Below are 21,742 nucleotides of genomic sequence, written 5' to 3'. Positions count from 1 at the left end.
ACATATCCTGAGCATATTTTTCACATAATATTGCTATGTTTTTGTTTTGTTTTGTTCCCACTATACTCTAAGGTCTTTGAAGGCAGTGGGTATGTTTACTTGCTATTGTATCCCCATCATATACAGCAGAGAGCATGGCAAACATTAGGCACGCAAAATGAGTTTGATGAATGAATCGGTGAATGAATGGACACTAAATTTTCAATAACTTTATGAACTAATTATTAATAACCCTTTAAAGCCCCTCTGGCCTCTATATCCCATGATTCCATCCTTTATTTATTTCTTATCTCACAGAAATAATTTCTATTAACACATTCTGCAAAAATACAAGCATGAGACATATATATATATTTTTGAGACTGAACACATTAATGCATAAAGAAACAAGAAAAAGTTTTATTTTATTCAACCCTAAGTAAATCTTAGGGTTAAATCTTAGGATCTTCCCTGTAGCTCAGACAGTAAAGAATCTGCCTGCAGTGGAGGAGCCCTGGGTTTGATCCCTGGATCGGGAGGATCATCTGGAGAAGGGAATGGCAATCCACTTCAGTATTCTTGCCTGGACAATCCCATTGACAGAAGAGCCTGGCAGGCTACAGTCCACAGGATCGCAAAGAGTCCGACACGACTGAGCGACTAACACTACTACACTAAGGACATCTTGGGAAAGTATGAGGGCTGTGAAGATAAAAAGTGCCTCAAAAAGAATCACTCATAATGACTTCAAAAAAAAGCCCCATAAGAACATTTAGGTAACCTGGGGTACTTTAGATTCCAAGGTCTGATGTCTTTTTAATTCCACCAAAACAAGAACCAAAGTTTATTTCATAACAAAAGGAGGGAATTCTTTCTGTGTGATAGTTTAGGACTCAATTCACATCAAACAAGCCACTTAGTTAATTTGGGCCAAATGTAGGTCAGCATCACAGTATCAGAGATTAGGCAGGAGCCACTCTTTGTATAAGAAGAAATCACAGCATTTTATGCAGCCAGTTTGGAAGAATGGAGACATTGAGGTCTTCTCTGCAATCATATGCTGCCAAAGAGTACTAAATGCTTAGCCATTCATAATGAAATAATAATGTAGTCTTAAGTCACCCATTTGACCGTGTTCAAAATATCATATATGAATGCATATATGTGGAATCTAGAAAAATGGCATCTTATTGACGATCTTACTTGCAAAACAGTAATAGAGACACAGACATAGAGAACAAATGTAGGGACACCAAGGGGAGGAGAGAGAGAGTGGGATGAACGAGGAGATTGGGATGGTCATACATACACTACTGATACTATGATAAAATAGATAACTAATGAAAACCTATTAGAGAGCTCAGGGAAACCTACTCAGTGCTCTGTGGTGACCTATGGGAAGGAAATCCAAAAAAGAGGGAATATATGTATACATACAGCTCACTTACTTGACTATACAGTAGAAATGAACACAACATTGTAAAGCAACTATACTCTAACAGAAATTAATTTTTTAAAATGTTCATTCAAAAACGTGTCCAAGCTGCTTCTCTCACAGCACTTTAGAGTGGCTTTCTTGACTATGGCTAGTTATTGCCTCATAAACCCATAGAAGTCATATAATTACTTCCTGTAATTTGTTCTATTCATCATTACTGGTCTGTATAAACAGACAGCCTTAGGAATTCAGCCACACAACTAAGTATTTGGACATAAGATAGACAAATAGGAAGAAGTGACATGCCACTCCATTTGTTTGTAGACCGGATATTAGAAAAAATATGCAGGTGCCCAATCAGCAACTAAAAGCAAAGACTTCAAAGCTGAAAGATTCACTTTTAAGAGTTCTGCTGCCTTGTGCTACCTCTTTCTTGTTTTTGTTTTTTATTTTTTAGCCTAAAAAGAAACACTCTTTTAGCTCTTCATTATTTCATCCTCCAAGAATCTTTGGAAGAGAAAAGATTCATCCCTAAACACTCATACGTTTTTGTTTTAATTTGGGCTTCCTAGGTGGTGGCGGTGGTAAAGGCTTGCCGGTCAATGCAGGAGAAGAGACCCAGGTTCAGTCCCTGGGTTGGGAAGATCCCCTGGAGGAGGGCATGGCAACCCATTCCAGTATTCTTGGCTCTGGGAAATCCCATGGGCAGAGGAGCCTGATGGGCTGTAGTCCATGGGGTCACAAAGAGGTGGACACGACTAAGCAACTAAACAACAACAACTGAATGGTGCTTTCAAATCGTGGTGTTGGAGAAGACTCTTTAGAGTCCCTTGGACTGCAAGGAGATCAAATCAGTCAATTCTAAAGGAAATCAACCCTGAATGTTAATTGGAAGGACTGATGTTAAAGCTGACGCTCCAATACTTTGGCCACCTGAGGTGATGGAAAAGGTCCCAATGTTAGGAAAGAGTGAAAGCAACAGGAGAAGGGGATGGCAGAGGATGAGATGGCTGAATAGCATCATTGACTCAATGGACATGAATTTGAACAAACTTTGGGAGATAGTGGAGGACAGAGGAGTCTGGCATACTGCAGTCCTTGTGGTCGCAAAGAGTGGGACAGGACTTAGTGATTGAATAGCAACAGGGAGAAGAAAGAGAAGACAGAGAAAACCATAACAGTGTCAGTTGGTGCTTGAAGATTCTGTAAGTGCTTAGAGATAATAAGTCTTCATTATCAATGACGGTATGAAGTAACTTGGGGAAGCTGGCGATCCTAACCTGGTGTTCATATCCCGTTTTTACAAACCATACCCTAAACTGTTATTTTGCTCTTTTAAAAAAAAAAAAAATTTCCCTTTCCTGTTTCTGTTCAAAGTTTCCAGTGAAAATAGTTTTGATAAAATTTTTCTTTCTAAAATTTTACAAAAACAGAGATGACATTATTCCCCAAGCGATGTACCTATCTATACACATCTTTCTGGACATTTCTGGTTCTTTCAGTTTCTTCAGGAATTATTTCCAGACAAGGCAGCAGAGATTGGCTATTCACCAACTTTGTTTAGCTTTTCGTCTGAGCCCACAGCTATATTTCTCTCGCTCCCTTGCAGTTAGGTGTGAAAATGTGACTTGACACTTGCCAAAGAAATGTGGTCAGAAATGATATAAACCATAAAATCTTGTACTTCTAGTGCTGGCCAAGAAAATCCTCCCACCTGACCATCCAATCTCTTTTTTTATTTCTCTTATCCAATGGCTTCATGCCTATGTGCAGGGTAACATCAGAACACACATGTGAAAGATGATGGAGTCTTTGTGAGTCTGGATTCCTGCAAGAAGCCATGCTCTTTATCATGAGTAAGAAATCAACGTCTATTGTGGTAAGCCACTAACATCTCCGAGTTTGTCTGTTAAAGCAGCTAAAGTTATTCTAAAACAGATGGTATCCAGAAATAGACCAAAAGAAAGAATAATCTTGCAAAAATATATTGTCAATATTTTTATATGCCTTTTCCTCCTCCTCCTCCTCTTTCTTTTTTTACTTTAACGCCTTTATTTATCTCAGTTTTGGGATCTCTTTATCTATTATCTCTGCTCCTTCCAGAATTTCAGAGTTCTGCTTAATCTGGCACTAAGTCTATGTAAACAATATCAGAGGAAGCACTGAAACAAACTGCCACTGAACTCATGCTCCCTCTTCAAACATGGCAGATTGAACCACTCAAAACAGAAGACATGAAAAACACTGGGGAAATCTATTCTATGTAAGAATTACAGTTGTGTCTCTTTTTCTACCTTTTGTTCCAGGAGACAAGGTCCGAAAATGAACTACCCATCTGTGATAGCCTATGGTCATTCTATTATAACTCTGTTTTCTATTAAAACTATATTTTTCCATTAAAAAATTAATTCTCCAGGTTTGCTTTGATTGCTTATCTGGTTTGTTACAGTGACTACATCTGAATTTATCAAGACATCCCGGTATTTTGTAGGGATATTATTTCCTACAAAATAAGTGCCTTGCTTCCCTCCAACAACAGTGGCATCTTATTATTATAGAAAAAGTAACAGCAACCACACAGTCAAAAGCACACTATTTGAGCCCAAATAGAAATAAAAATACTTTGATAGTTAATCAAGAATATAGCAAAAGCAATTAAAGGAACATTTGCTGAAAAACTCCATTACAATTTTATATTAAGTTTTCTCAACTCAAGAGCCAAAGTTCATGTCTTCACCAATTTACTTCTGTTAGATGAGAATTAGATGATTTATAAGTGTGTTTTGAGTCAAGAGCAGTATGAAAGATCACATACAAGATGTAAGATCTACAGGTAGCTAAGAAAAGCTTAAAATGAAACTTAGTAGAAGGTAGGATAAGATAAAACAAAGAAGATACTTGCAAAGAAGGTAGTAACACTTAAAGTTTACTTGCTAAAAACAACCTGTAGAATATGGGGGTGAGGGGATGTGGGCTTTGAAGAGAAATAAACCTGGGTTCAAATTCTGCTCCTGCTTCCTACTAGATGTCTGTCCTTGGACTAGATATACTTGACATGCTTTACCCTCTGTTTCTTCCTCTGTAAAATGGGTTGGGTATAATACATCTCTAGCTTACCAGGCTGGTATGGGAATTAGTATGTAAAGTGACACATATTAGGCAGTTATTATAAACTGTAGTTATGGATGTATCTGGGAAAGATTTACTGTTGACCTAAAAGTCATATTGGTTTCTTTCCAATATGAAGTAAAGATATCAGAGTTTCTCATCTAAAAGTTCTACAGAGATTTCTTTTCCTAATTCATCTACCACATTGGCAGAAATAGCATCATAAGCTTAACTTGGCTAAAGTTTGCTTCATTCATCTGTCAACAAGATTCCTGGCTTCAAATCAATTGTTGACAATTGTTGAAGGTGGACAGAACAGAACAGGCTGCACCCTGGTGTTGTATTTCACACCTCAGAGGGTTCTACTCTACTAACAATAACATAGTATCTTTGCCAGTCAGGCACAATTATAGCACTCGATAGACTGATACAAATAAAAAAGCCAGTTAAAACAGATCTCCTGACTCTGTTCTGGCCACCATTATAAGACTTGTTTGATTCTGTTACACGTGAAGCAGAATGGCACCTCCTCTGGGGACAAAAGGACAGAGAGAGGGCATCTCCCACTGACTCTAAAAGAGTCAAAACTAGTGCACAATTTGCTACACTTAAAAATGCTGAAGTTATTTTGTACATTTTGATCATACTCCTTGCTTCTTATTGAAACATAAATGTGTTTTTGAGATATCCAAAATAGAAGGTATAATTTCATGCCATCTGGAATCAGGTAACACAGTGGTCAGGCAAATCATTCTAGCAAACACATTTGTAAAATCCAAGCTAGGTACTCTAAGTACTTGCATGGATTTCTTTAGGGCAGTGTTTTAACACATATTACTTTTATAAGAAAGAAAATAGAAAAAAAAAAGCACCTGATATTCTCATAAAAATAAATTATATACATTGTCATAAAATCATTCCATTGCAGCTGTTTATAGCAAAGATTCCTGTGGTAGCAACATCTTTTTGTCAAAATGGATAAGGCTGAGTAAAAAGCTGAACAACTTCCTAAAGAGTATATCGACATGTGGAATCTATTTCAAGTTTTATTTTAAGTTTTAAATTATAAATGATCTCATTATGCAAGATACAGAAACTGACAGAAGTAACATTCCAGCCACAAATAATTCTACTGTGATATTGCCAAGTTTTCCAAATATATCAAATAAAGATGTTAATGTAAGGTTTCTAAATTAAATTTTATTATCAAGTGTTTTTCCCTCCTCAATCTTATTTGAGAGTATTACTGCAAGAGGGTGATAAAAAAGGTGACTCTCAGTGACAAAAGAGATATATCTGCTATTGTCCCTTGGGGAAAACCAATCTTCCATTTATTTGTTTGTTTTGATGAGGGCCCCAATGCTGTCTTTTGCACCAGTGATCACATATAATAAAGTGAATGACAAGAAAATATATATCAGGGCACAAAGTTACACTTCAGTCTTTCTGTACATGTGAAATTACTGGACCGCAGAAGTTCACGGTTAGACGGAAGATGGAAGGATTTATTGGATACTTGATACAGATTCTATGCCATGAATTGTTCATCAGAAACAAGGTTATTTGATTTTTCAGACTACCTTTGTGTGTTACATTTAATTTACAGAAGGAGGCATGGCAATTATCATTGAAATTGCTGCATAAACCTTGATATTTTATCCATTTTGCATTTGTTGAGAGAAATATTTGTGTTAAACACAATTAGGGAAATAAAATTTTTTAAAAATAAAATTACAGAAACTTTAAAATTTCACTTTATCAAAAAGAAATGGAAGGAAAAATACACATAAAATTAAAATGCTAAAAATAGGAGGAGTATGGTCACTGCAAGTTCCAATTGTCAATAACTGGATACTGCATCTAAAAAAATATAAAACTGATCACTCTGTTTAATCATAATAACGTCACTGTTCATCAATTTTTCTTCACATGCAAGAAATATAATAGAAATATTTTACAAAGCCACCTAAAGCAAAATTTGATAAAAAGCAAATACTTCTTAAAAATCATATATGGGGGTTTGGAGACTTGAGGATTTCCCCCATAAGGGCTCCAGGAGTATGGGGTCCCAAGTACTTACTACAGTATAAGTACTATACTTGCTTCTACAGTAAGACTCCATCCTATTAGGAAAGGTAGCACAATGAATATACATTTTTTTCTTTTTTTCATAAGCAATGGTTTTTTTAATCTTAAATGTAAGCAACTTGAACTAGTTTTTAGTCAGGATAAGAACTCACAATTATACCTTATTTCTTTGATTTGATGCAATTTGCTAAACACATTATAGACATTATAACTTCTTTAAAATGCAGCTGAGAAGCCACATTATTAATGCATGTTATGTTGATTAGCCATTTTACATTTCATCATGCTTTTATTACATGTAATTATTTATATCAAGAAATATGATTTGGTATTATGTTGTATCCCTAAAACTAATAATATTGTAAACTAACTATACTTCAGTAAAAAAAGAATTATGATTTGACCCATAGCCTGCCAAAGCTATGTGACAATGACCCATGTTATAATATACTCATGATTTTGAGGAAGAAAGGTAATGTGGTAAGCAGAAAGTATTTAGAATCGGACATATCTAACTGAATTCAAACTTTGCAAATCCTCTTTAGCTGTACATGCATGCCTGCTAAGTCACTTCAGTTGTGTCCTACTCTTTGCGACTCCATGGACTGTAGGCCACCAGGCTCCTCTTACATGGGATTCTCTAAGCAAGAATACTGGAGTGGATTGCCATGCCCTCCTCCAGGGAATCTTCCCCACCCAGGGATCCAACTTGCATCTCTTATGGTTTGTGCGTTGGCCGGCAGGTTCTTTACCACCAGACCCACCTGGGAGGCCCAGTTGATGATTAACCTCTATGAGCCTGAGTTTCCTTACTGAAAAATGGTAATATTTAGGGATATTAATGATAATGGGAAAGATGACATCAGAGACAAAATAAATGTTATGTAAAGTGCCTAGAATATTGCCTGCTATATACAGGGGCTTAAAACACACTAGTCCTCTTTTTAAATATATAATTTAAAAAAGTAAAATCAATTGAAATCTTTTAGAGTGGAAAGCCTGCACTAATAGAAAGCCCCCCAAAAAGCAGGAGCCACATGGCTGTCTAAATTTGTGAAGGACCAAAGAGGAAATTCTAGCATCCTGAATGTCATTGTAAGGCAGAGATGAAATAGAGCTACCTCTGGCCTACCTAATACATACATCCACAAAAAGAAGCCTTGAACACTCTATTCTGGATGTAATCTCCAAGGTCTCCTTTGGTAGTGGTTTGTTTCTAGTTTAAAAGACAGAGGTTTAAATATGAAGCCAAAGACCTGGGGTATGCCATCTGCCTAGCATTAAGCAAGAGCTGAAAGTCAGTTACAGAAAAAAAAAGTCATTTCTAAGATGATTTATGTTCCATCCTTGAACATGGCAGGAAGACTGCAAAAGATATTTGGAAGCCAATGCTTCCTCTGAATCAAGTAAACGAGTATATGCTAAGCCCCTCTCCCTGGACCAAGCTGGCCTGTTAGGGAAGTTGCCAACTCAGAGTCTGTGAACCCCAGAGCACGCTGGCTACTCGGGATGAGAAAACAACTCAAGGCCAATGATCGCTGCTACCGTAAACGCACAGCTCTGGGGTCAGACGACAGATATCCAGGATATTACTCAAAAACACATCTAGCTCAAAGCTGACAAGATAATCTGTTCCTGGGAGTGCAAAGCAGACTGGAATGCTGCAGCTATGACCCTACTCAAGGAAAGAAAAAAGAAAGTGCAACTCTCCCAGGGCCCCAACTCAAGCTCTTTATGCAGGCAAAACTCCAAAGGACTTCAAAGGGAGTGTTGCCTATGGAGCGAGCCTGGACCAAGCCCTCTGGGGGTATCACTTCCGTGATCATGTTGCCATCTACATCTCGGGTACTGGCAAATGTAAATATTTCAGATACAGGCTTAAATGAATGAAAGAAGTGTGAAAGAGCTTGGGGGTTTGCTTGCAAAGAAACCTCAGGATTCCAGGAAAAACATTTAATATCAGGAGATTCATAAGCTATTCCAAAATTACCAAGAGAATATTGGTTTGTGATTATATTAAAAATAAAGTTTTTTTTAATTGACACATACTGCACTCTAACACATCATATGATCACAAAATATTAAACTTAAAAAATAATTTCCCAAAGTTAAATACTAAAGGTCAGCAACATTTTTTTAAATGACATGCAGACTATACTTGGATATTTTAGCAAAGTTTTAACATACGTGGTCCTGATTAACGCAGAAGAGCCAAAATTCAGCAAATATACTTACAGGAGGACCTGTGGTCGGAGGAGAGTGGAGAGAATAAGAAAAAGAGGAGAAGTAAATTAGTGAATATGCCAAATAGTAAGATGAAATAAAACATTAGAGCATCATAATCATCTACATAATCCAAGAGACACAGAAGTCATTTAAAAATTCAGTGATTCTTAGTCATTTTTTGATCATGGACCTATAAGACCACATCAGAAAAATACATTTACATCTATGTGCACACAAAATTTTAAGTAAAATTTCAAGGAATATTCAGATTCCCTGAGGCCTGTTTATGAATTACTGAGAGGTTAATGTATTTTAAGCAAACATTGTGTAATTTATATATCCAAAATGTAGACAATATGAATCAGGAGAGTCTTTAGCCTTCATGATTGACCAATTGTAAACAATTGATGGACAATTTTCTTGAGTTTGGTAAAAATGGCTAAATCAGCAATGTACCATTATTTTTTTTTAAGAATCTTTACCATTCAGTAGTATTTTTAGTCTATAAAAGACTAAGCCCTGATGTTTATATGTTTCTTTAAAACTGTGTATTCTCATCAAAATACAGGCAAAGTCTAAGAAAATTTCGATATTTCACACACCATATGCTCAATTAAAACACCAGTTCTCAGGAGTCAGAAAGTTGGGAACTGATTTTTATATTTTCTGTAAAATTGCCTAAGTACAACTTTTCACTTTCCTCCCCTTAATCATCTTTCTTTCTTTTGACACAAAGATCAATTCAGTGATTATTTGGGTCCACCAATGTTTTATCATTTTTTTCCTTCAAAACAAATTTATAAAGCATCCTCTTATTACAAACCTTCGCAATTCATGAAGGGGATATCTATATAACTTTCCAATTATTTAGAGTGAATGAGGATTAAAGATAACTTTTGAGAATTTCTTTAAAGGAATTAAGCAGATACTTTTTCATAAAACCTTTTTACTTTGACAGAATTTTTCCAAGAGGGAGCAGATGAGACAAAAACCCAATCTGCTGTCTTATCTTTCTGATGTGTTCGTATTTCCACCGTTTTAACCCTTAGTGGCTTGTTTTTAATGCTAATAAATACTTGTAGGTAGAAAATACTGAAAAATAACATTTCTTACTAAAATCATACCTTTAATTACCTTCCTCTTATCTTTCAAGAAAGAACTGATACCCTGTTAAGACTTCACATTTACATTTACATTTTTGAAGTCTTAGACTTTATAAAAGTATTAGTAATACTGTAACTGAACACACTCATTTGAATATCTTGGTTTCAAAAAATACTTTTTATTTGACTTTGCATATAGGGATTTGGCCTGGAAGCAAAAAAAAAAGAGAAAGAAAAACACTGAAAAGGGTATCAGGACAATTGGTTGTGCTTCAAGTTCTGCTCATTAAAAAAAAATTGCATGGGCTTTGCTAAACCACCTGATCGCTCTGGGCCACCATTTCCTCAGCTAGAAAATGAAAACTCTGGATTGATTACTAAGGCTCCTGTCATCACTAAAATGCTATGGCTATACAAGAGGAATAAAAATTCTCAAGTTTTGAAAAGAATGAGAGTTGAAGCATGACAAAACTTTATCAGTTGGATAAAATAATAATCTTTCCAAGACATATGCCCTGGTGCCCAAGGCAGATGTTTCTGCAGAGAACCTGCCCCGACTGACCACCTGTGTAGATGGAGAGCAGGTGATGCTGCCACACTGTGTGTGGCTAAGAAATTCCCCGCTGTACACTGAAAGGGCAGATTTAACCTGACACAGTAAACAAGCCAAAATAGGGTGCCGGGGGCTATTAAACTGAAATTAATAACATTTTGCAAACTTCTCCTTCCTACAGTTTGATGGAAATAAGATAAAAAAAGAATTCTAGATGTAGCAGAGAAGATTTAAACATCACACACACACACACACACACACACACACACGCATGGACACAATACCCAACAAAACAATATAATCACTAATTAGGAGGAACAGATGTGGGAACCTAACCAGGATATGAATGACACAGGGCAGCTGAAAGAGAGACTTACCAGATTCTCCTCTTCGGCCCCTTTTACCCCGTTTCCCTGGAGGACCTGAAAGACAAAGAACAATTTTTGGAATTTTTTATTCCAAAATGGCTAGTAAAGGATTTCTATATATTTTATCACTATTTTAACTAACATGAAAAGGACCAGAGATTTGTAAAGGCTAATTTTGTCTCTGATATTCCAGCATAACTATTTAGCCTCATTTAATTATAAAAGCTGTCCTAGATCTCTAATCAGTGACGTGTTACTTAGAGACACTAAAGATTCAGAATTTTTGTTCATCTTGCCTAGATATCATCAGTAAGAAAGTGTTTGTAAGAAAATTGGTGGTGTTGACCATACACAAAAATAAACTCAAAATGGATTAAAGATCTAAATGTAAGACCAGAAACTATAAAACTCCTAGAGGAGAACATAGGCAAAACACTCTCCGACATAAATCACAGCAAGATCCTCTATGACCCACCTCCCAGAATATTGGAAATAAAAGCAAAACTAAACAAATGGGACCTAATGAAACTTAAAAGCTTTTGCACTACAAAGGAAACTATAAGTAAGGTGAAAAGACAGCCCTCAGATTGGGAGAAAATAATAGCAAATGAAGAAACAGACAAAGGATTAATCTCAAAAATATACAAGCAACTCCTGAAGCTCAATTCCAGAAAAATAAATGACCCAATCAAAAAATGGGCCAAAGAACTAAACAGACATTTCTCCAAAGAAGACATACAGATGGCTAACAAACACATGAAAAGATGCTCAACATCACTCATTATTAGAGAAATGCAAATCAAAACCACAATGAGGTACCATTACATGCCAGTCAGGATGGCTGCTATCCAAAAGTCTACAAGCAATAAATGCTAGAGAGGGTGTGGAGAAAAGGCAACCCTCTTACACTGTTGGTGGGAATGCAAACTAGTACAGCCGCTATGGAAAACAGTGTGGAGATTCCTTAAAAAACTGGAAATAGAACTGCCATATGACCCAGCAATCCCACTTCTGGGCATACACACTGAGGAAACCAGATCTGAAAGAGACACGTGCACCCCAATGTTCATCGCAGCACTGTTTATAATAGCCAGGACATGGAAGCAACCTAGATGCCCATCAGCAGATGAATGGATAAGGAAGCTGTGGTACATATACACCATGGAATATTACTCAGCCGTTAAAAAGAATTCATTTGAATCAGTCCTAATGAGATGGATGAAACTGGAGCCCCTTATACAGAGTGAAGTAAGTCAGAAAGATAAAGAACATTACAGCATACTAACACATATATATGGAATTTAGAAAGATGGTAACGATAACCCTATATGCAAAACAGAAAAAGAGACACAGAAATACAGAACAGACTTTTGAACTCTGTGGGAGAAGGTGAGGGTGAGATGTTTTGAAAGAACAGCATGTATATTATCTACGGTGAAACAGATCACCAGCCCAGGTGGGATGCATGAGACAAGTGCTCGGGCCTGGTACACTGGGAAGACCCAGAGGAATCGGGTGGAGAGGGAGGTGGGAGGGGGGATCGGGATGGGGAATACGTGTAAATCTATGGCTGATTCATATCAATGTATGACAAAAAAAAAATAAAAATAAAAAAAATAAAAGACTGAGTAGTGTTGGATTGGGTAAAAAAAAAAAAAAGAAAATTGGTGGTGTTGAGATTTCATGTCTCTTAGGAAACTTCTTTTCTGAAGATTTCAGTATATTGATAATTAAAAGCACTAAGTAAAAGTGATTACAGTTTCTCTTCAGTCACACTCATCAGACTTCTTTTGAAAATATTTAGTTGGCAGTTAGTTAAATGTATGTACTAGTAATGTAAATAATTTTTACAAATGTTTCTATTTTATTAAACATTATTATTTTATTTTGTTTATTATTAAATGTGAATTTTTATATATTGGAATTTCTCTAATAACCTACTTACCTAAAATCAGAATGCTTTTAATTAGAAAGCATTTAGGGAGTAACTATTGGTCTCATTTTTCTAAGGGGCTAGCTCATTATTGTCATTAAATAAGTGTTTAGTCTATATGATGATCTCATTTTAAAAGTGGAGAAAAACTTTTTTTCAGTGAGTTGCCTATGAAGACCACCAAGCCAGTAAGTGTCAGACTTGCACATGTTTCTAGACATTCATGGATTTCAAGCCCATTATTCTCAATTATATAATTTCTGCCCTCATTTCCTTGGTTAGGAACAGCTCCCACTGAATTATGATCCCGGCAGATAGAAGAGAATAATCAGCTCACAATGAGAATTGAGATATTTGCTGGGAGAAAGAAGCCAAGGAAAATACAGAACTGTCTGGTTTTGAAGAACAAGTTGCAAAGATGGATCGATGACTTCTAAACTCTAGGCCTTGCACCCAGGTGACACTTACTGTAATCTGAGCCACTGACTTCCACGTGGAGACACCATCACAGGAAATAAAGACATCAGTGGGCCAGATTAGTTTCCCAGCAAGCCCTTGGATAGAGTAAGTCTGGCCATCTGTGTTTTCTAAGAGGTTTAAAAACCAATCAAACAATAAAATCAATTGAAAATATTAGGAGAAGCAGTTTTGAAGCAGAGTTCAAAACTGTCATTTGAAATTTCAGATTTCTTTTGTATTCTGGAACAAAGAGAGATTTTCATCAGACTCAAGCTATCTTTGGCCAGATGGGGAGCACAAGGAAAAACATAGAAATAGGTAAATAAACCCAGGGAATCCTAATAGGTATGAAAAATATACATTTATATGCACACTCAAAAACACACATATTCATATATATATTGACAAATTCTGATATATAATATACAATGTCCTTTGGATTAGGAATCAGAATTTTTATATTACAAAATTACTTTAAGTAAGAAATGTTTAGAAACTACTAGATACTTATGTTGTCTGTGATCTGCATAGTTAGGATTATAGGCCCTCATGTATTAGATGTATACTTGCTCTGAAGAAGCAAAGAAGTTGAAAAGATTAAAATAACATGCATGAAAAATTCATTAATAGTATGTTGTAAAGATGGCACTTGAGTTTATGCTCTGATTTGTTCCTTCTACTCTAAACATAGTCAATTATAAAAAGCAGAAAACATTTAGAAGTATTTGTATCTGAAAAAGACAGGCATGAAATAGACCAGAAATGCAAAGTGGAGAGCAGAGATAAAGCATGAACCTGCCTGGCCCTAGTTCTAGGGGTAGAAATGGTACCCATCGGTTCTATCCCTGAAGAATAAATGCTCAAAACTTCTCTCATCAGAGCCAGACTCACTTTTTGAAGCTGGGGGCTTATAAATACTGAAGAGAAGCTGAAAAAAACCTAGATCTCTGGAATATAGATATAATCTCTCAATCAGAAAATGAAGTAGGCCTCTGTTGGTTTGATGCCTAATTCTGTGATATTCCCAACAGAAATCTGGGACAGAAGTCCTGAAATGCCATTTTAAGACAAATCTGGTCTAGAAAGCTGGGAGGTCAGGTAAAGGCAAACATAAAATGATTAGGTAAGAAAGGGTGAATACAGAGAAAAGAAAGGCAGACACACATACAGAGAAAACTATATACCCACAGATACACTCAAAACCTCCTACTTACAAAGAGTATAGAAATCAAAGTTCCAAAACATAAGAAATCTAATGCTAAGAAAGGTGGCACTCAATAATAAGATCAAGGAAAAATTTTCAGGTAAAATTAATTAATTTTAAGAAAGCATCAGATAAAATTAGTGTGTTAATTGTGCTTTAAGAGATAAATGAAATAACATCCATTAAAGAGCAAGGGATTTTAAACATAAACAAGGAAAAAAGAAACAAGTGGCTATGAAAGAAAATCCTTTAGAAACCTTGAAAATGGTCATTGAAATTAAAAAAAAAAAGATAAATCTATTAAATGTTAGTATGGATATGGTTGAAGAAGGAATAGATTTGGAAGATGTAGAATGCGGCCCAGAGAGACTGATCCAGTATCTATTTATGTATGTAACTATCCACTGTGGTATGAATGTAAGTGTATCATGCAAATTCACAGGTTGAGATTCTAACCCCCAAAGATGGTGATATTAGGAGTGAGGTCTTTTGGAGGAGTTTAAATCATGAAGCTGGAGCCCTCGTGAATGGAACTTATAAAAAGACCCCATAGAGATCCTTAGTCCCTTCCACTATGTGAGGACACAGTGAAAAATCTCCAGCTATGAACCAGGAAAAGGTCCCTCATCCGAAGGTGACCATGCTGGCACCTTGATTTTAGACATCCCAGCCTCCAAAACACGAGAAATAAATTTCTGTTGTTTATAAGCTACCCATCTGTGGTATTTTATTACAGTAGCCCAAACAGAATAAGACTCTGTCATCTATCTAGCTAGCTAGCTATCTACTTACCTATCTATCCATCCATTCATCCATCCATCTATCTATTGTTGTTGCTGTTATTTAGTCACTAAGTCTTGTCTGACTCTTTCATGACCCCATGGACTGTAGCCTGCCAGGCTCCTCTGTCCATGGCATTTCCCAGGCAAGAATACTAGTGGATTGCCATTTCCTTCTCCAGAGGAATCTTCCTGATCCAGGGATCAAAGCTGTGTCTCCTGCATTGGCAGGCAGGTTCTTCCATTGAGTCACCAGGGAAGCCTCATCTATCTATGCTAAGAGGAAAAATTTTACTTATAAGAGAACTCAAAAGAAGTGACAGGGAAGCCTTTGTTTAAGAGATAATATTTGAGACCATTCCAGAATTGAAAACAGGAGATCTAAGATAGAAGTTAAACTCTTAAACTCAAGTGTCAAGTAAAATAAATCACACAAACACAAAGGAGAAACTTAGAAATATTCTAGGATAAAGAAAAAAATGTTAAGAACTACCAGAGAGAAGATTACCATGGAAGATACTTACACTGACTGCTGTCTTATCCGTAACAAAGGTGCCAGAAGGGCCTAGACCTGATTTTTATGAGAAGTTTTTGGAGTCTATAGTTATATCTGTTTATTGGAATTACTTTACCACTTTCTTCTTACATATTAATAGTAGAATTTATCAAGTAAAAACAATAGATTATCTAAATGTCTAATAATAATTTGAAACAAACTTTAAAAGATATTTTTAAAATATCAGACTATAAAAGAATGATCAAAGAAGCAATATATTTGAAGAAATCAAGCAACAAAGTTAAGAGGACTCCTTGGCAGTCCAGTGGTTAGGACTCAGTGTTTCCATAGTCGTGGGCCTGGGTTCTATCCTGGGTGGAGAGCTAAGATACCACAATCCACATCAGGAAAAAAAAGGACATGTGTGCCTCAAATACTTAATTTGAATTCTTACAGAAATGAACCAAATACTGTGGGAAAGTTGCTTATTATTTTGAGAGTTGAGAAAGAAATAAAGTCTAAGGAAACTGAAAATATACTTGGTAATACAGATACCTATTGACTATGACAAGGTTTTCCAAAGAGTTTCATAATATTTGAGAGAAAAAATGAAGCTAAACTAAGTTATGAGAAATGAGAATCTAAACCCTATTGGATTTACAAAGAAAATACTAGATTTGAGAAGAGCATGTTATAATCGCTATAAGAAACAGAAGACTGGAATGAGCACTATACTGATCTTGTGAACTAATAAATTATACAAAACACACAGTGACACATAAAGATCTTGCGTACAAAGAAAATAAACAGAAGTTTTTAAGAAGTCTACTGTGCAGATAATTTGATATCACTTTTGAATTTAAAGCAAAATTAATTAAAAATGATACGCATGGAATGAATTTGACAATGGACAGCTGGCAGATCACCAGAGTGAAAAAATTAGAAAAGACAAATGATAGATGCTTCCCAGACTAGACCGATGTTAACAATAGTTAACATTAGTTGAAAAAGATAATGACCATTCCTATTCCAAACTGAGTGATGAAGTGTCAGCCAGGCATGAGCTGTAAGAACAAATTTAGAAACTGGAACCTGACTCTTATTTACTGAATTTAGCTAGATCCTTGCAGCACAAATTCTGAGTGAATTTTCTCAGCAGAAAAACATGACTCTACAAAAGAAACTGGTTCAAGAACATGAATGAGAAGAGGAAAAGCAGAAGCTATCAGCAACAGAGGAAGTAAAAACCTACAAACAGACAATTCATGGAATAAAGAATAAATTATAGAAAACAGAGGGAGGTGATAAAACCAGACTGCTCTTCATAATAAGAAAATCCATGGCAACTGATACTGTTCATGCTTCAGAAAGAGTTTTTGCTTGAAAGATGGTACAAAGACTATCAGCCTGAGACAGAAATCAGTAAAAATGAGCCATAATCACAATGTTTTACAGACCAGTGTTGACAACTTCAACTGCAGATACATCAAGGTCATCAAATCACATCATAGCAAGGTGTCTTAAGCCAACCCAGTTCTTTTGGCCCACAACTGATATTGTTGGAACTCTCTACTCCTCAGTAATGATGTACCTACCTGTGATAAGGCTATTCTCTAAGGTTAGAGATGTATCTAGAAATAAACATATGCCTGTATATGGGTCTTCCAATGGTCTTGAGGGTGGGTAGTTATTACAGGTATCTAGAATACCATTTTCTGGTTTATCAGATAAATTAACAAACCCTGTCAATTCTCTTATGACTTGGGTTGTTTACTCTTCTCCACGCCTAGTAGTTTTTAAACTGAACTGAAATAGATAGGTACTTTGAGAAGAGATTTTTTTAACCGGAATTCTATTTGTATTAAAAAATATTTTTACCTCGAATAAACATTCGCAATTAAATACAAAGGAAGCATTCAAGAAAAGTTTCAGGATTCATAATTGGCTGAGTATTTTGTTTTAACCTCTGACTTTCTATTTCAACACACATTTCTGCTGTGTGTGCTTTTTCAGGGAGAAGAAAAGGTGGATAGAAACAAAGGGAAGAAATCGACTATAATGGACTAAAGACAAATATAAGTAAAACTCCTAGTAGAAAATACAGAGGGAAAAGTTTCCTGATATTGGCCTTGCAATGATTTTTTGGATATGACACCAAAAGTACAAGCAGCAAAAGTAAAAAACCAAAACACCAGGATTATACCAAACTAAAAAATCTTAACTACAGAATGGAAGAAAATATTTTCAAGTCATGGATATGATAAGGGGTTAATATCCAAAAAATATAACGAACTCCTGCAAGTCAATAGCAAAAAGCCAAATTATCCAGTTAAAAAAATGGGCAAAAAAGGACCTGAATGAAATTTTTCCAAAGAAGACATACCAATGGCCAACATATATTTGAAAGGGTGCTCAACATGACTAATGATCAGATAAATGCAAATCAAAACCACAAGGAAGTATTACTTCACACCTGTTAAGCTGGCTGTTAGTCAAGGGAAAAAAAGGTAAGCTCTGGAGAGGGTATAGAGAAGAGAAACCTGTTATACTGTTAGTGAGAATGTAAACTGATACAGCCACTACAGAAAACAGTATGGAGATTTCCCAAAAACTTAAAACTAGAACTACCATATGATCCAGAGGCCCCACTTGTGGGTATTTATCCAAAGAAATTGAAATCACAATCTCAAAAAGATACCTGTACTCCCACATTTATTGCAACATTTTCCACAATAGTCAAGATATGGAAACAAATGTCTACTGACAGATGAATGATGGATAAAGAAAATGTGTGGTATATATCATATATATATATGATACACACACACACACGTATATGCAATGGAAAATTAAAGAAGGAAATTCTGGCATTTGCGGCAACCTGGATAGATCTGAAGTATACTATGCTAAGTGAAATAAGCCAGAAACAGAAAAACAAACACTGTAGAATCTCATTTATGTGTAGAATCAAAAACAGTCAAACTCATAGAAGCAGAGAACAGTGGCTGTTGCCAGGGGATAGAGAAAAGGAGAGATTATGGTTAAGGAGTATAAAGTTTTAATTATGCCAGATAAATAAATTCTGGAGATCTACCATACAACATAGTGCCTATAGCTAATAATTCATTGCTAAAATTTGCTAAGAGGGTACATCTTATGTTATATCCTTACCACAAAATAATAATAATAATAATGGTGAAGGGTATGGGAGATGATGGATTGTCTATGCCTTTATGATGGTGATGGTTTCCCAGATGTATACCTATTCCAAGCTCATGAACTTCTTCACATTATATGTACAGCTTTTTACATATCACTCATACTTCAGTAAAAGTTCTTTCTTTAAAAAAAGAAACAAGGCGAAGGCTCATGCTTTTGGTGACTGTGCTTAGGTCTATTGTCATCAAAAGCTGAGGGGGAGAATAATAGTCATCTCATTATAAAAATGACCCAATGGTCACTAATGGTCTGAGTCATTAGGGAATTAATTCTTGACTAAATTTCCATGAAGGTGGGTAATACATGCACAAACTAATGGCTCAATAAATACTAGCTCCCTCTTTTGCTTTATTTGTATTCTCTTTTTATATTTAATCATAAAGTGATCATAACATATTTGAATATTTGATAAGAAACACCGATTATATGTGTGAATGAAATTGTGACAGATTAACATTTCCTTCCATATATGGTAGGTATATTGTCAAAGTGGCAATTTAGTATAATAAAAAGAATATGAAACAGAGAGTTAAAAGATATAGGTTTTCAGTAATGTGTAAATTGAGCTAACTTCCAATTAACCTCTTTGATTTTGGTGTGCCAAAAAAATCTGGTAAATGGCATTAACTTCACTATGTTTATATGATTATCTTGAGGGTGAAAACTAGATGGCTTTCTACATTATGTTAACTGTCTCCTTTATTTTTCATTATTGCAGCAAAACTTATAAGCTATTTCTGTGCTAATATTGTCACACTGTCTATAAAAATAGCAAGACTTCTAAACAATTCTGCCTAGTTAATAAAAAGCTAAAACTGCTTAGAAGAAGTTTTATCTCTAGAAACATGGAGATTCTTTAAGGACATCAGAGAAAGTACCATAAAGTACTTCACCGCTGTCCCTTGATATCCACAGGGGAATCAGTTCCAGGACCCCCCTCGGATACCAAAATCTTCAAATGCTCAATTTCCTATGTGAAACAGTGTAGCGTTTGCTTATAACCCATGCACATAGTCCTGCATAATGTAAATCATCTCTAGATCACTTTCAGTACATAATAAATACAATTAAAGGCTATGTAAATAGTCACTGGTGTGCAACAACTTCAAGTTCTGCTTTGGGGAACTTCCTAGAAATTTTTTCCCTCATCTTTTCCATCCACAGTTGGTTGAATCCACAGAACCTAGACACAAAGGGCCAACTGTACCCTTATCCATAATTCTGAAGACAAAAAAATAGAAATGTAAGGCAAAGGAAAGAGCAGGCACCAGGGCTTGTGGGTAAGCAGGCAAAGATTGAGTAAGAAGCAATTAGCAGATGGAGAAGCCCTAGGGGCAGATAAATGCTGGGGTAAGGAGGTCTAGAGAAGAAATGAGTGCAAAGCTAGGATGCCCCTCCATCCCAGTCAGTCCCAGGAATTGGCCTCCAACAGCTGCAAATGCCCCCAGGGAGGGAGGAACCTGTCCAGGCACAGAAGAGACTGCGGATCATCCTTTCTGAACGGTCCATCCTCCCCCATCATCCAGCTACTTTCAGAAGTCTAAACTAGGTTTACCTTCAGATCTTCCGGATTAGTCTCATAAGGAGGCACAGTTGAATTTGAGGACTTCCCCAAAGTCCTCTCACCTGCTCACTTGTTTAATGCCTGAGATTTTTTCAACATAGACCAAAGCTCTGCATTCCACAATTAGAAGTAAAGGCTTGAACAGCAAATGCCTAGTAGAAGTGGAATATTAGCTAAAATGTATTTTCTCCATACTTGTAGAATGTCCGTCCTAAAACAACCCCAGGAGGTGATTTAGCCCAAAAGTTTTCACCCTGTGCTTCATACTGACTACCAGAGTAGCTCCAATTTGCATATTAAACTGCAACCATTTGCAGTGAAAGTTTGTTGGCTAAATGGGTTTATAAATCAGAATCCTGCAAACGAAAATGAAGGCCGAGAGAGGTAGGTGAAAGCAACCTGCAGAAGGTCCCACACAGCTTCCTAATGGCAAACTCCGCGCTCTTTGACTCACCACATCCTGTCTCCTTTTTGAACTCACACTGCATTCGAGTTCCCGAGAGACGGGACACAACCAGGGCAAATGTTCCAAACTGCTTCATTTGATCAATGCAAGTGCTAGTCGCTGAGCTGTCGGACTCTTTGCGACCCCATGGACTGTAGCCCACCAGGCTCCTCTGTCCATGGATTTCTCCAGACAAGAATATCACAGTGGATCACCATACCCTTCTCCAGAAGATCTGTCCAACCCAGATCGAACCTAGTTCTTCTGTATTGAAGGCAGATTCTTAACCATTTGAGCTACCAGGGAAGACACTCATTTGATCAAGAGCCTGCTTCAAATTCTTATAACAGGGCTACTTAGGCAGATGTGTTATTACTTGTTACTGCCTCACGAGACTGTGAGGTCTGGAGGGTTGGGATTCCCTTGTACATCCTTACATCTAGAGCAACTGGGCAACTGGCTCAACACTTATCCAACTTGACAAACCTTTAAAGAAATTCAGCCCAAGGGCTACTTGAGGCATGCCAATGCTATTTCACACCACATTAATTTTTCAAAGAAATAATTTTTCTTATTCAGGAGATTTACTTCCCAAAGTATTTTAAATCAGCCTGTATTTCACTGTACATAACACAGACTTGTTCATTTTAAATATATTTTATGTGTGTTTTTATTACAAATCTCCTCAAGTTTCTTATTTCTGTGGAATGTCAGCTTATAAAAGAAAGTTAATCATAATAAATAATAGGTAATAATTTAAGTTTACAATAGCCAAGCTCC

The 21,742-nt window shown here is 36.2% G+C and overlaps 1 protein-coding gene across 23 annotated transcripts in view; it reads right to left on the bottom strand.

Moving 5' to 3' along the window:
- Positions 1-21,742, bottom strand: part of COL25A1 (collagen type XXV alpha 1 chain) — a 501,341-nt gene that overhangs the window by 230,703 nt on the left and 248,896 nt on the right. For all 23 annotated transcript variants that reach the window (XM_043871317.1, XM_043871320.1, XM_043871305.1 and 20 more), the window contains exons 3-4: positions 10,873-10,917; positions 8,849-8,856 (exon numbers count right to left, since the gene is read on the bottom strand). In XM_043871317.1, coding sequence (XP_043727252.1) covers positions 8,849-8,856; positions 10,873-10,917 — 53 coding nt within the window. The remainder of the gene's footprint in view (positions 1-8,848; positions 8,857-10,872; positions 10,918-21,742) is intronic.

Source organism: Cervus elaphus, chromosome 17 (genome assembly GCF_910594005.1).
Source record: "Cervus elaphus chromosome 17, mCerEla1.1, whole genome shotgun sequence".
NCBI classification, from domain to species: domain Eukaryota; kingdom Metazoa; phylum Chordata; class Mammalia; order Artiodactyla; family Cervidae; genus Cervus; species Cervus elaphus.
Note: the sequence above shows the minus strand (reverse complement) of the source record. Positions and strands in the feature narration are given on the sequence as shown.